At 35.0% G+C, this 16,626-nt stretch overlaps 1 protein-coding gene across 2 annotated transcripts in view; it reads right to left on the minus strand.

The window, feature by feature from the left end:
• Nucleotides 1-3,485: 3,485 nt before the first annotated feature.
• PHF14 (PHD finger protein 14) overlaps nt 3,486-16,626 on the minus strand; it is a 161,663-nt gene continuing 148,522 nt past the window's right edge. For both annotated transcript variants that reach the window (XM_031066749.1, XM_031066751.1), the window contains one exon: nt 3,486-4,311. In XM_031066749.1, coding sequence (XP_030922609.1) covers nt 4,237-4,311 — 75 coding nt within the window. In that variant the 3' untranslated portion in view covers nt 3,486-4,236. The remainder of the gene's footprint in view (nt 4,312-16,626) is intronic.

The raw sequence follows: 16,626 nt of genomic DNA on the forward strand, positions 1-16,626 counted from the left end.
CAGGGTAAAACCTATCCAGCCTAATGTCAGGGAGAGTTAGTTTCTGTAGAGTGATGCAGAGCAACCAACCAAGAGGTAGCTTGCTTATGGGACTGCAATAAGAAGCACTGAAGTGAGATACTTCTCTGTCAGCATGGTTTTCTCCCTTCAAAAATTCCTACTGTGCAAATATTGAAGCTTCTGAGAGGGAGTAATCATGTTAAATAGTTTTCTTAATTTACAGGTATAGAAATGCTTTCCAATGAGCAGAAAATGAATATTGTATTAGGGTTAGCTGCGGTATGTGACACTTTGTGCACATAAAGTACCACAATTTGTGCTGTTCAGGACAAAGATCCTAAATGAGCACCAAATGTTCAGTGTAGCAATACACTTCAATGTATCATTAAGACAAAACCAAAATACTGTAGATTCTCATTAAGTCATAAGAAGTTACACAATCACTGGGATTAAAATACCAAGATATATTTGCTTTTGTCCAGATTCCTTATGACTGCACAACATTTGAGATCCAAGTATTTCAATCCCAGTGAAGCAACAAACAGGAAAGTAAAAGCATCTGCTTCAAAAGTAGCTTTGATTTTTTAGCTCATGTCAATCATTTGGAGTCCTATGTTTAATGTAGGAATACAGCATTCAGAGTAAGAATCCTGGCCTGACAACAATTAGGTAATGTACTAAAGAGATTCATTTAATAACAAACTACTGCACATATATCTACAATACAGCATAAGCCACATTCTCATAAATCAGAAATATTACCTGAAGTAAAGAATTTCCACACCTCGAACTTTTGATACTCCCATGAGGGAGTGGAAAGGTTAGACATTAGTTTTTAAGAACAAAAATTATAGTAATAGAGAAATCTGCTCTTCTTTGGGGATGAAGTGATTGTCTGTAATAGAAAACAGTGTTGGAGTCCAAAAAATTCTCCATAGCCCACTGTTCCACAGGAGAGAAAAGAGCAAACATGGAGGACTGAACAAAAACCAACAGCAATCCATCATTAACTGCACAAAAGCAGTGAATTTGCTTTAATATGAGGAAAATGACAGTTTTTCCTCAAGCACAGAAAACATAATTATCCCCTAAGCCACTCTAAAATAGCTATCACTAATGCAATCCAGAAAACTGCAATTCCCAACTGGGGAGCATCATTACTGTCATGCATGAGAGGGATGCAGTGGGAAATAAGTAGTTCTCCATCTAGACTTTCAGAACAGCATGTAACTCTTAGTATTAAATAACAGAATAGAGGGGAAGAGAAATAAAAAGGACATAATAACTGACTGCTTGGGCACATGTACAGAGGGGTGTCTGTGTGTATTTGCATACAAAATATATTGCTCCACAAAAGTGACTGCAGTCAGCTGAATTAAAGCTGTCTCAATTTTCCTCTTCCCATCTCTAAGCTGAGAGTTTATTCATCTGATCTTTTTCAGATAAGCTTTGAACTTCATTCTCCAGGAGCTAGGGTGTTTTCAGTATCCACACTAGCTTGTGTTTGACTGCAGCATGGACACACCTTTAATAAAAGTCACAATATTCTGTATCAGGTTTACACCTTAGTTCTGCTGAAGAGTAACACTCAGAAGCATCATTGTCAGAGTCATGTAGCAGTGCTGCAGCCACCTGCTTTACCCAGTGTGTTGTATCAAAAAATCCTCTGGGCACTGAGGAGAAAAAATATATAATGAAAATGTAATTCTTACTGGTAGTTTGAAAACTCAAGAATACACAAAAAAAATCAATCCAGCTGCAAATTTTAACTAGAACAGAATCAAAATAAATGAAGCTACCTATTTGATATAGCCTTTATCTGACTCATTTGATCTTTATCAGTTAAACATCTCTCCCCCTTTGTTAAGGAAACATGTCTATAAACAAGTTATTAAAATCAGTTTCTCACATTTTTCTGCCAGGGATGAAGATAGGACTGCATTTCAATTCAGCCACTTTGTCTCTATTTCCACCCCAGCTTTTACTTATGGTAAAAGTACTGGTTATTATTTTTCAGTGAAAATGTCTAAATTCCCATGTTTCCATTTTGAAGTAAATAACCAAGAGACAGATTATCAACACTGACTGTAGACTTTTGGTGACATACTTTGGAGCTAGCTAAAAGTATGGCTTATGTAATTATACTTTCACAATAAATTTTTGAAGAACTTCGAAGATATGGATATACTCTTTTAAAACTCATCAGAGTTATGCATCAAATGGAAGCAAATGATATCTTTCAATATCTGAACTGTTGTTTTCACTCAGGTGTTCAAGAGCCAAGTAATGCACTTTCATGCAAAACCTGAACAGTAAATAACCACCCTTGTCTTCTCCCACACCTGTACAGTCCTGGGCTGTCACACAGCTTAGACTCACAGCAAATGGACAAATGTGCTACCATGGACTGAAAGAAAGTAAGATTATATAAAGATTCAAATATTTTTCACAACTGAGGCCCTATCGGTTAATTTCAGGCAGGATAAACCCAAATATCAAGTGCATCAAGTGCAGGCTGAAAGGCCAAGGCATATTCAGGCCAATTCATCTTAATCATTATCTCCCCCTGTCATTACTTTCCTTTGTGTAACCCCTATGTAAAACTTCATTCTCTTACCTTTTTTTGTAAGTTACCAGTCCTGTCCTTCAATGTTCAGAGGCCTTTCGGCCTGTTCCACTGGACACCCTGCTCCTTCTTGAGATCTTGATGAGGACTAAGCTTTGAGAACTATGCTTTTCTGGGTTAGCCTGCAGAAATGAGCAGCATTCCCTTTGCTTTCACCTACCCTGTGATCCTTCACGTCGCTGCACAGAGAACAGTCCCTAAGGTCCTGCATGGCAAAACTCTGCTTCTGTCTTTCCTAAATCTGTCTCTTTCACTGCAGCGAAGACAAAATCATATGCCCCCTCCTCTATGAGATGGCTACAGTGTTTGATCTGCACCAAATGAACCAATGCTGAATTTATTTCATATGTTTATTTACATGATAGCTGCATTCGTTAAAATGAGATCTAGTGCTATTAAACTCTTGTAGAGTAATTGTGATTGAAATCTGTCCATGAGTTACACACATTTGAACCTCATAAACCAGGAAAGAATTCATAAAAGATATTGCTTAAGCACAAGCATGTTGTTTTTAAAGTATCTGAAAATATAATTTACACAGAGGGTATAAAATTTGGGATGGATACTATTTACAATCTGATTCAACACTCAATGCAAAAAGTAAAAGTATAGCAGAGTGGGAAAAGAAGTGAATTTTTTCAGCTGAAGATAATTTATTTCTCTAGAGTATGATAAACTTCACTGAAGGGACTTCAGTGAGTGTTGTTTTAAACTCGAAAGTGAGATTTTTTTTCATTGCAATCTGTGAAGCTATCAGGCTATAAATACACCTCTGAGTTTCTTGTACTTTCCCATTTAGTGACCTGCACAGGCTAAAAAGCAAGGGTAAATTGGAAAACAAAATTAGGACTATAGGAAGAAAAGTTATTTTAGATGTTTATTACTCACTTGAAGGTCTAATGACACAGAAAGAAGTTATTTTATTTTGTTAGAATGAAAAGAATGGCATGAGGGAATTAGACCTGAGTAAGATGGCCTAATCAAGACAAAAGTTTGACATTCATTAAAAGACAATGATCACATGAAGATGGAAAAGGTTTACATCAATAAAAGTATAATGCAGCAAGAAACTGATTAAAAATCACAATACAAATGTAAAAGTAATTACTTCTGAAAATGTACCATACATATCAAAAAATTCTTGCTTCTACCGACTCCTCAGAAACATTTACTTTAATCACTGATCAGAAGAAATTTCAGAACTCCTTTAGTAGAACATATTTATCTAACTTTTAAGAATCAAAGCTCTTGCTCAGAAATACCAAAATATGTCTGAGTTATAACTATCCTTTAAGGATAACACTGTTTTGCAGAGTAAAACATAAAATTGCCCTATTTGCTTAGTAAATGCTACATGTGATGAATAGCCCATCAGCTTTCTATAACGTGTTCAAAAAGCTTTCAGAATTTTATTGGTAAAGTAGTCAGTTCTGATAATTCAGCTCTTAATGTAATCAAGAATATCACCAGGAGCTACTTAATTAATTCCCCAGTGCACCATGAATTTAATTTTCAATGACTTTATTGAGAACTTTTTTCTTAATTTTACAATGAGAAACTATAACCACTGTTACACAACTTGCAAATATTTAAAACAAGACAGCAATCTCCTATTTTTTTGATTTTTTCTGTTCCAAATTCAGCTCCTGAGATGGATTTTCTGCTTCAGCTTCATTTTCTTCTTCCTGTAAAAGAAAATGAAAACATGAACATTAATCAATTTATTGAAAAAGTATACTTTTTCTGCTTATGCAGATTTGGTACAGTCTTTTGCCATCTTTTGCCTGACTAATGAGCATAAAAATAAGCAGAAAGTCCTTTATTCAAGTGATTGATTTTGCTCAAGTGTTGAAATAAAAATGATACAAAATTTAAACAAATCTAATTGTCTACATTTATAGCAGAAAAAAAAAGAGTAAATATTTTGCTGACCATTTTACTTGGATAGTTACATAAAGAAATAATTAAATCACACAGGGATGACAATATATTCAAACGCCTACAGCAGAAAGTATTACAAACCTTTCCTTTGTTCTTGACCAGAGGTTCCACTAAATAAGTTTTGAATGCAAGAACTTTCATCATTGTACTAAAAATTACTTTTGAAAAGCATCTGCCATTGAAAAATGTTTCATTTTTTTGCGACCAGATATGTTTACTTCACCATTTGATAAAAGACAATAAATTTAACTTCAGAGACACTTTATGTGCTGCAGCATCGTATTTTTGTCCCATCTAGCATATTTTCTTGACAGGTCTGCCAATTTTCCAATTACTTGTACCACCATATGTTATCTGAAGATCAGTCAGGTCTAAAATAGGAAACATGAGCATGTCAGGCAGCAGCATGCTTACAATATTCTACAGCTTCAGCTCCAAGAGTAAGGCTCATAATTCACTATGGGTTCCTCTGGATCTCACTGAAAAAATGAAGTGACATCATAATGCCTGTTTCCACAGGAATGGATCCTATTTTGTGTCCAGTAGAAAACCACGACTTCCAAAGTATAAATTATGGAAGAGTGAGAAAACTGTTTTATAAGGCAACTTGCAACTCATCACATCATGCACAGTCCTTATCACAATTTCAGAGTATGACCAGTTTTCTAGTCTGCATTTTAATTCCATTTACAGAGAATCTTCCACATTCCAATAACACAAAAAAGAAATGAACAGACATTTTGGAATGAAGAAGCTTCCTGGCTGCTGTAACAGTACTCATCACAAGCCAACAGCTGAGAGAAAGGAAACACCAGGGACATTTAGGTGGGACCCTGTAACCCAAGGTGTATTTTCCTGATTTAATAGAACATTTTCATTCTTGTAGGAAAATAAATTTATCCTTTTGCATCCTAACCCTTCTTTCACCATCACAGCATGCTTTGTAACGATAACTATAACATTTAGAGGTAGAAAATATATAGGAAGATTACATGGGCAGCACAAAATAGAATAGCAGTATAAAAATGTGATCATTTAAAATGTGATCATTTAAAAATGTGATCTTGTAATATGTTATGCCCAACTGTAATAGAATGGGGAAGCGAGTAAAACTAGCAGATACTCCAAGCCATCATGCCTCTGAATCCTCCCCCTTCTGGGGATAGCCTAGGCACTGAGAAATATTTACATAACTGACCACTAAAAGCTTTTTTTCTTCTCTTTCTGGACCATCATCTCGTCAGTTACCTTTGAAACATGTAGTGCTTCCTGTGGCTCTTTTCACTTAGCAGAGAAAACAATTCTGTGCATGTGTGTGAAACCAAACACTGAAGATTTGTTGAAATTAGAAGTGTAGAATATATGAAAGAGAGTGCAAGGTATAATATACTTACAGAGGTCAAACTTCAAATGAAAACAAACAGGGCAGAATTAGAAACAAAGGAATAAGGTGTTACCAAGCTTACTGCTTACAGGTGTCAAAAGAGAATTGTGGAATAGAAAAAACACTCACAGAAACTTTTGCCTGCTATGGAAAACCAGCCAGGTTATTTAATGAAGAACATGTTACTAAAAGAACAGCACATCTGCATTTTTCTGAAGGTCCCCACCTACAGCAGTTGTATTCTAGCTGACCTCAGAGCCAACAAATCCCCCTTCCTAGCACTCAACTTGACATTATTCTGATGCCCTGACTTGTGCTCCCTCATACAGGAATATAAACCCTGCAATATCATTCTTTCCCAGAACTCTTCACATATTGCTTAGGGCTTCCTCTCCTCATAGATGGAGCATGCAGCAATTTCAGAGGTAACAGGGCCATACCTTCACTGAGGACTACAAGAGGGTTAAGGCACGTTAGGCTCATACTGAATATTGGCTTCCTGACTTTTTTGATGGCAAAAAAGTTTTTATCCAATGAATGAGGTTTTTTTAGAGAATCTTCTGCCTTTGTGTAAATTTGAAATGTTTAATTCTGTGCTCAAAAGGTCATGCTTGCACTCTGGCAGAATTCCCAGGTTACAGAGCAGCTGCAGTGATCAGTGTATTCTGAGATGCAGAAATGATGGCTGCTGGTGATGGTAGCTCCAGGATTTGCTTGGGTTGAATACTCCAGATGGAAGCATCAACTTTGGGATATTTTGCAGAACTAATACTTTTCCTTTGTTGATTTCCTGTTGCTTCAACCAAGTAACATATATGCAAACAGGTAAAATCTACCAGTAGAACATAAATTTGACTTATGTGGGCAGATTCCAATGCACAAGTCATCCAGATGCCTGGCTGATTTTTAAGATTTTTTGGGTTTTTTGCATTTTTATGCCCAAAAACTCTCTGACTAGCATTGCACTGAACCAGGCTCCACATAAAACATCATGATTTTGTACAAGGGTTTTCCAAGAACAGAAACACACCTCATTTGGAGGCAAAAGTTTGGGATCTCTGAACACAAGTGATTGCTGTGCAAAGCTCAGAGTAATGATGTTTGATCTTTCTCATAGCATGAACTAGCAAGGGGAGAAAACTTTTTCTTTATTAGATATGCCCTGAGCGAGGTAAGTTCCCAGGCTGTGCACTGCCACATGAACAACAGTGCCAGCACAAACAAGATGGAAGAAAGGATTTTTGGGGAACACTGGAAGGTATGAACCACCAGTTTTGGCATTCATGCAGCTTTGTGCCAGAAAAGAAGTGACAGCTGAGGCCTCAGAATGGCAATGTCAGAATAATTTGGGACACGAACCTCTACAAATTACAAGAAGTGTTCTATTACTGCCAGTATGCTTGGGGAAGATCTGAACTGACAATTTAGAGCACACATTAACCATACCACAAGATATGAAAACCCATTATTATTTCAGTTTGCTGACAATGCAAGATTTCTATGAAATGCTTTATCTATTTTTTTAGTAGCACAAGAGGCAGCCCGATGATTGCACAAAGAATAATGAAATCGTTGGAGTTTCTAATGTCATTAATAATGTTTGAATTTTCATCTACATAGCCTATATAGCCTAATTATCAAGAAATTATGCAAAACAGACTGCAGATTAAATATATTTAATATATTTGTTTTAGTAATTACCACCTATCATTATCATTATAATGCTTTTATTTCTGATGAATAGCAAAAGAAAACCTTTTACTTTTATGTTATCTGTTAAAAACCAATCCATGGTGGCAGTGTGCAAAGTTTCTATTACCAGCAGCTACACAGCAGACAAAATACTGAATTCTTGTTTCTGCCCACAGAAATTCAGTTCACATTATTTTTATTAATACCTCACATCTCTTTTTATATTACTATTTATTTTTCTTCCACCCACCTATGACTCTTACATCTAGTGCTTTCTGCTCTAAAAATCCTAAAATCAAAGTAGCTTTTCTTAGCAGATGTCACAAGTCAAACTTTTAAAGTAGTTCTTGCCATTGGATGCCAAAAATCAAACTTGTTTCAGTATCATTTGTGACTACAGAAAACCAAATACTCAAATAGTGAATACACTCCCAAAAAGATGCCTCTGCACAGATCTGATGACTGGAATAGCCAAGGGATGTGAATCACTCAAGACTGTACTACTAGTCCTACTGAAAAAATGCACTCAACAGCCCAAAGATTATTTTAATATTGAAATTAATGAAGTTTACTAGTCTGGAATTGATGTTATTACAGACTTATAAAACCAACAGGGATAAGGAAAAGTACAAAGAGCATTAAAAAGTGCTGCTAAACTCAACACTGTGAACTGAAATGCCAGCTCAGAACTCCTCAAGCCACTGGACACCTCATCTGCATCCTGATGACACTGATGGAGAGATGGACCTTCCACATAAGTTCTCCTACATCCTTTGCCCTGGCATCCCATCCTTGTTTTCTCTGATGGAAACAAGGTACTGGATTAAAGGATCCTTTGGGTGCTCTGTAGGTGTTTTCAAATGTCCTAAGAACATCTCTTCTTTTTTAGTCGATACTTGGTAGCAGAGCATTTAAGAGTCACAGCAACAGAATGCGGCCAGGAATTTAGAAACGAGACCCTAAAATCTGCCACATAATTAAATGTTTGATTTGTTGAAGTATTAATCACTCCATAGCTTTGCTGAAGTTAATGAGAGCACTTCGATATTTAGATATCTTTAGGTGACAAAAACTAAAGGTAAGAGTCTGATTTTTAAATTCTATTTCTAAAGTTTTGAGCTGACAGTTGAGAAAGACTGTGATACAATTTCATCTCCTTTGAAAGCATTTTTAAGGTCAACCACATTATTCTCTGACCAAAGAATAATGGATCTAAGACAGAAAGTTAATTTTGTAGTAATTATTCCAGAATATTCCACTGTAGACAAATGCTGGAATGAAAAAAGAAAAGAAAGAAAAAAAGCCTAGAAATAGGGGTTTGAGTATCCCTTTCACTTTTTACCCCCTCCAGCCAATTTCCTTCAAAATGTCTGAGAATTTATTTTTCCTCCATTAGTTAACAAAATGAAATCTGGAAAATGACAGTGAATTAGACAATTCTTAACTCTACAGGAAATCTGACACTCTTCTGCAAATAGAACAGATAACACCTTAATTAACTGTGCTAGGGCATGCATCAATTCCCAGTTCTGTTCATTGCACCACACCTGTAATATCTGGAGTTGCCTTACAATGTTGACTATTTTGCCAACTGTAATCGATATTCTAAACTTAATAAACAGCTATACATTACAGGATTATGTAAAGAATCATCTGAATAATAAGGAAGTATGCAAAACACAAAAATGCCTTGGTATAAGGAGGAAAGACTAAAGAGTTGTCTCTGCTAGTACATAATCTAGAAATAGCATCTCAAAAGCACTCAGGACCAAATTCTGATACCAGACTTTCTAGAGTATCTTAACCCAAAAGATCTGTAATATGACTAACAGACTAAATTATTAAGGATGCCCAGCTGGCATTTCATCTCTTGCCTCACAGAATCTAGCTAGGAAAACGCCACTTGGAAGTAGGTAAAAATACTTTTAATACTCTTAAAAATAGATCAGGAAAGAAAGAAATTTATTAAATACTAGAGCTTTTGTTTGTGTATACAAAAGTCTAGCTTCCAAAGTAAGGCCAAATTTGGAAGAAAACGAGTGTCAGGGAAAAACTGGGAGCTAAGATAGTATCTCTGTTAAATCGCCAAAAGAAAAGCATCCAGCAGTAAAATTCAGAAGTTATTTTAATTCCAAAGACCATGTTATCTTCTTCAATAGTATTACTGACAACCCTTGTAATGAACAGTGGTGCAAAAATAGAGTACAAATGGAACAGTTCTTTACCAATTGGTATTTGAAGCAAATTTAAATTTCTTGTGATAGACGACAGTTTTCTGTAACCACAGCTCTGCAGTGATAAGGCAGCTGTTTGCTTCCCAAGAAAAGAAGACCCTTGCTACATGGATCATTTTCACAGTGACAGCCTTGACAAGTTTGACATTTGCTTCATGAAGAATTCTAAAGCAGCCATCAAGAAAATGCCCCCTTTGGGACCACTGGATATCTGACAGTTGTACCTTTTAATGCGCACTGCCATTAATTCTTACTGTCAAAGCCCACCAAAGTCCTACAGCACAATCTCTGCTGATCTGGTACACTATAAAATGGAGGCTATGAAGGGACTAGCCATTACAATGTACGCAAACATGACATCAATTAACTGGAAGCAGCTCTCCACCCCACTTTGTTCAGTGAAAAGAGCAATGCTGCAGTGTTTCCTTACCAAGCAGTACCAACTGCTGAGCTCTAGGTGGCAATGCAAGACCAGCACAACTACTTTTACACTAACGCTCCTCTTTAAGAAGCTACAAGCAGCTGCATGTTTATCACAAACTCTTTCCTTTAACTCACACTGCTAGAAGAACTTTTAAAGTCTTTTTGAAATGTTTGTCAGTGTTCTGTATTTTCTACTTCCTTGTTGCTAATTCTGATTATACAGATAAATGTACCATCGCAAGAGCCCTTACAGTCAAATTTCATTTAACGCTTAGTACAGAAGTGGAATTTCATGCCAGATTTCAAATCTTCCATCTGTTCCTCTCCTTTTTAGGAGGCAACCATTCCACTGAGTGGTCCCTTTGGCTGACTGCCACTACAGTTGGGATCCTCTTCAGGGCAGGTGGTGCTTGAAACCCAACCATTGTTTTACAAGTTCAGCTGGTTCTCCTTGAAGAAAGTAGAGGAAAATGTTTCCTCTTTAAGAATTTGAGTCTCTGAAGGTTCAGGTTTATGAACATTCGACTGCACCTATAAATGCTTAGATATCACAAACCTGCAACATCAACGAAGAAAGAGATGAAAAGCAGCTTTAACAGGATGTTGTACCATGCCCATATGGGACAAGTCTTCTTAATTTCCACTCCAGAGTGAGAGGGCACTCTAGTTTTTGAATCTGACACTGTCAGATTCAAAATTATCACAATTATCATAAGATAATTTCTAAGGCAAATTTGTCCTTCAATTATAATAATGGCATCTATGCATATATAAACACATACATGGACACCAAAATAGCACTACTTAGGTAGCAACATAATCATTATTTTTATGAATTGTAAATTTAAAAGAGAAAGTTCTACTTTATATATACTACTACTATACATATACTACTACAGTAGTAGTATAATATATATGATATATAATTTATATATATATTATACATTATATATATACTATACATACTATAATGTGCAATACTAGTAGAGAATAATATTTCATATCCTAGAAATGCATATTATAATGAAGATAATTTAAAATATTTGTGGTTATACTCTCACCATATTTACACTATGTATTTACTAAATTATAAGAAAAAACCTTATTCATGTTTGTATTCTTTATACTAAGAAATAAAATGGCTTCTTCTTACAACAATTACATGAGAACAAAAGCTGCTCTAGCCAACAATAAGGAATTAATAGCTCTACTTCTTAGTACTATTTAATGGAAAAAAAACCAACTAAAAAGCACAAGTTTAATTTTTAAGAGCTCAACTGTTAGGCTATACATGTATCTTGGTAGGTACTAAATGACAGCTGAAGATTTTTTAGTGCTTTAAATGCTCACTCAAATAAGTTTGTGAAATATAATCTGCATATAATCTATATATATATACATATATATAACTATAGCCCTTTATCAAGAGGTCTGAATGTTCTTTGCTTCAAAAATGATTAACAACATTAAATGGAAAAGTGTTAACATACTTCAATATAAAAACTGAGTTGTACAAAAATGCTTCTGGAAGCTACTGTCAAGCCAGGCTGCCCAAAGGTGAAGGCAGCTGAAAGACATCACTGTAAACATCACTGAAGGACACGTTTATAACAGAAAAATGACAGCACTACTATATGAAAGGAATAAATTTATCTCAATAACAGAGAAAATACAGACTCTAATGAAAATGTTTTAGGAAAAATGAGTGCATTGCATGCTTCTGACCAAAATTAATTAGAGTTTTAATGTTTTACATTGCCTCCATAATTCTTTAAATGGCGCATTTATTTCATAGTAATAAACATTCGGTTCATTAAGTAAAGTTCAAAATCTGTGTTACTTGCTACATTTAACAACCTTTGACCCTCTTCTTCTGTATTTCTTGATTCAGGTTTCCAAAGCATTAAATAAGCAATTGAGGAACACAATTAAATTTCATGACTCTGCATATTTAGGATTCTGATTTTATTGAAGACAAAGGGCAATTAATCTACCATTCTATACTGAATTTCAACTTTAGTGAGCCATGATAGATATTGAAATGAACTTACAGGAAATGCTTAATTAAATTACTGTAAAAAGCATAACTAAAGTTTTTTCCTTCTTTATGACAAAAGAAAATGCACATTTAATTGGAAAAACATACTGCAGTATTATAATTTTTATAACTTGGGAATTCATGAAAATATTGCTATAATGTGACAGATTCAGAAAGCTTTTTTCTTCTTATTTCATCGCAACATTTCACCTGAGTACAGCCATGAAATTCTGTTCAGGTTCAAGGCATACAAGCTGGAACTTTCAATGGAGTTAATATGATGACATTGCCTTCATTTTGTCATTTATTTTCCAAAATGTGATATAAGTAAATGTTGTAGAAAGGACTTTATATTTGCTGTAATACTGAACTCCTATATTTAGTCACAATTCATGAAGTTGTCAATAAGACAGATAGAAATGAATGCAGCTGTAGAAGTAGATGTAGGCTAGACTGTGAGAGCAAACAGAATCTATGCTACTGCTGAAGCACTTAAAGACTAAAAAGACTTTTGCTTAAAAAAAAAACAAAAAACAAAAACCCTCAAAATTCCTTTCAGCAGATCCCCCAAAACAGATACTGCTATTTAAATTTGGAATCCAACAACTATAACTAAACAAATGTTTCAATTATTTCAACAGCTTCAATTAAATAAAATCCCCAAAAGAGCATTTCAGGACCAGATCTGTGGCATTGTATTAGCAGTCCCTACCATCTCTCATGGAAGATCTACTCTTTTCCTACTGTCCTCATTCATTTAATCTGAATTAACACAAGCCTTCCAGACCTACCCAGAAGGCAAAATCATTTTTTTCCAAAATGTACAAACACACTTTTAATTTGACTATATAGAATCATAGAATGATTCCCTTCATCTGTTTGGCACTGGACTTGAAACCTAACAAGACAACCAATCTATGGTTTTAAAGGTTGGACTTAGTTGATTTGATGACAAAGGAAGTGCTGTAAGTTTGTTTTTTATATTTTTACTTTATTGCTCTATTTGAAGGATCCTGTTCAGAGCCTGTAATCATGCCTTAACAGTCCTGTTTCTTACAATAGTTCAGATCAGTTGCCTTAGAAGCATCAAAGGTGTATTCGTAAAAAACTCATAGTCAATTTGGAAACAAAGTTGTAACATTTCATATACTAAGGTTTTAACAGTTTCAGACTGATCAGCTTCTAAATAATAATTTAAAAAAAAGAAAAATAAGGAAAGAAAAAAACCCAATGTATCAGATTTAACAGCAGATCTCCTCAAACTCCACTCCTCTTTGCATTTCCAAGTAAGGACTGAAAGCCAAATGTTATTTAATTCAGTGGGTATACTGAGGAACGTTTTGGTAATTTGTCGTGATAGTGATGTTGCTTCACTGCAATTTTTTGAAGTCAGAATCAAATGAAATTCTTTCAACTACAAATAATGTGATGTCCAACCATTTAATGTTTCAAACATCATCAAAAGGAACTGTACAAAAAAAATGCCCTGTAAAAGCAGCATCTGCCTCCAAACACTCTGAAATCCTCCCAAAGCCTTATAACATAAGGTAATAACTTAATATCTAACAATATTTATACACTTCATGAAAAAAAAAATAGTTGCCTTTCAGAAAATTAGAATCAAATTAATTGACAGACCTCATCATGGTGCTGGTAGTCACTGCAAACAGGGCTTCTTATACGTTCATTGTGCATTGCTTTCTGATAAATTTGTAAGTCATTGTTTCACTAAACCACATCAAAGTCATCTTTTGGTTTGTCAACAGCTTGCTTCCTATCTCTGCCTACCCTCCAACAAATCACACATAACACTCTTAGAAGAGTGGGAGAAAAAATACTTTGATGTGATTCAATTACTGAAAAGCTATATTCCAAAAGATTCCCAAAGCTAGGGAAATTTGGCTATAACTAATTAGTGTTTTGCATATTTATGAGAGAAGAGCTCATTACAGAGCTTACATTATAAATTGTTGTTTATGTACTTTTTCCTTGACAGTCTGAAGTCACTTAATATCATTCACTGAAACTCCTTTTGAAGCTCACTAAACTCTATGCCTCAGAAGGTTTTTTGTCTCCCATTACATGATATCACAGAGTTTCCAAGACTTAATATTCTTCACCATATATTCTTTACCATAAAGGGGCACAACTTGCAATCATACATGCATTGTTACATTTAACCCATCTAATTACTGAGATGAACGCTACCACTGACTGGGGCTATGTATGAGCTACACTGTACGAAAATGCTTCTCTGGAGTGGATACCAATTTAAACAGCCCCTGAATTAAGCAGAACATTTTAATTATGGGCATTTAAGAGGAAGTTGAACTATTTTTAGACGTCTTATGTTTTTCTGAAATCCTAGTGCTGTCACTCAACTGTCTCTACAGAGTTTCTGGGCCCATGGTGATTTTGGTACTTGCTGCTCTCTGCTCTTTCTCAACAGCTGCTCCTGTACCTGTCAGTGTTACCTAACAACATCAAGCAAAAGCTTCCATCTGCATTCATTTTACTTAGTTGCAATCTATTTGTTTCTTTCACTGGTTTTTCTCTTTCTGCAAACACAGGAGCTCCAGGAATTGGATATCATTATATCAGTAGCTATTTCCTTATTTTCTGTTTACTGATGATTTAAGATAAACTTATAAACTCCCTGATGATTTAAGATAAACTTACCACGTCTCCTTTACTCACAAAACTTAACAGGTAGTATATTAAAAAAAGGTTATGTAGAAAAACAGGCTCGTGTTCTTCTTTGGCAAATACCACATACTATTCATGACAACCCATTATGCTGCTTCCTCTCCTCTACATGTAACTTAGATGACCAACAAATCAAGAACCACAGAAGCCTGTAGCACTGCCATTTAAATCAGCATTTAAATTTAGAAAAAAAGGACAACTTTACTACTTATTCTTCCAATGTAACTTTTAAATATGATTATTAACTATATATAACACGGTGAAGAAAATAGAGCAAATTCCATCTGTTTTGGCAGACAACAAATCAAGGATCTTATTTTTCCCACATTAACTGAGGTTTCTCTTTGTTAGCATTCTACTTAATGTCAGTGAAAGTAGCATTAATTACTTGTTACTTGAATTTGACTTAGGTATTTTCAATTCATTTGCACTTAAGGAAACCTTTCAGGATGTAAATTCTCAAAAGAGCAAATAATGAAAAATTTTGTTAGCTGTTGCTTCCCCTGTCCACTGAAAATTCCACCAAATAATGCTTTTTAAGACCTAGATATAGAAAGATCTCTAGGTCTCTTTTGAAGATTTTGCTGTTCAAAATGATAAATGATAATACATAGATATAATATTTATTTAGCTATAATAAATTATTCAAATCTGGTGAAGTCATATCATACCACATGCTATATAAACACATGTGGGGAGTTTGACCATGTAGAGTCCAAAATCAGTTATGAAAACAAAACGAAGAAAGAACAAGAAGTAAAATATCAGAGAAGCTAAGTAGGTCAGGGTAATGGCCATGTAGATTAATCACATTTTGGTTCCAAGTATGGCTAATAAATGAAGAATGATTAAAAAGTGGCTAGCATCAAAATGTATACAAAACCATTTCAAATAGAAATATTTTATATTTTTTTAAAACAAATTGATTGTACAGGACAGACAAAAAAAACCCCAGTTATTGCAGATATTTTATCAAAACAATACTGAGGCTTGAGTCAGTCTGTAGAGGTGTCCTTCTGAGTTGAGATCACGGGGAAAACTCCCTGTGTAGGAAAAGCTGAGGAAACCCCTGGATTTCTGGAAAACGTCAGTAAAGAAGAAGTGGAAGAAATGGAGAAGTGGTACTTAACAAGTCTTCTAATCTAAAGGAGAGTCACTAACAGAAACCAGCATAAAGCTAAAGCAAGGTCTGAGACTTAGATGAGGAATTTCTCAGCTGAAATCTCTGACATTTGAACCCCTACTATAATACTTGCTTGGCCTGGAGGGTGTGGAAATTGAACTCACTACTAGAATGTTAAAGAACTTATCCGTAAAATGTGAAATAATAATGCTTCCAATGTCAGGATGGAGCTCTATGCATGAAAAGATTTATATAAGTGCTAAGTGCTGTCATTGTTATTACATTCAGCCAGTACAGAAGACTTTAAAAGCATTAACTTTTCTAGCACAGAACATCACCCATTCTTTCTGAAGCCAGAAAAGAAGACATAAATGAGTGTAGTTATTGCAAGAAATTGTCTGGTTTTAAGTTCTGATGCTTATTTTTTGTGTCTAGAAAAAGTAAACAACCATCAACAGC

The sequence above is a fragment of the Geospiza fortis genome, unplaced genomic scaffold (assembly GCF_000277835.1).
Source record: "Geospiza fortis unplaced genomic scaffold, GeoFor_1.0 scaffold138, whole genome shotgun sequence".
NCBI classification, from domain to species: domain Eukaryota; kingdom Metazoa; phylum Chordata; class Aves; order Passeriformes; family Thraupidae; genus Geospiza; species Geospiza fortis.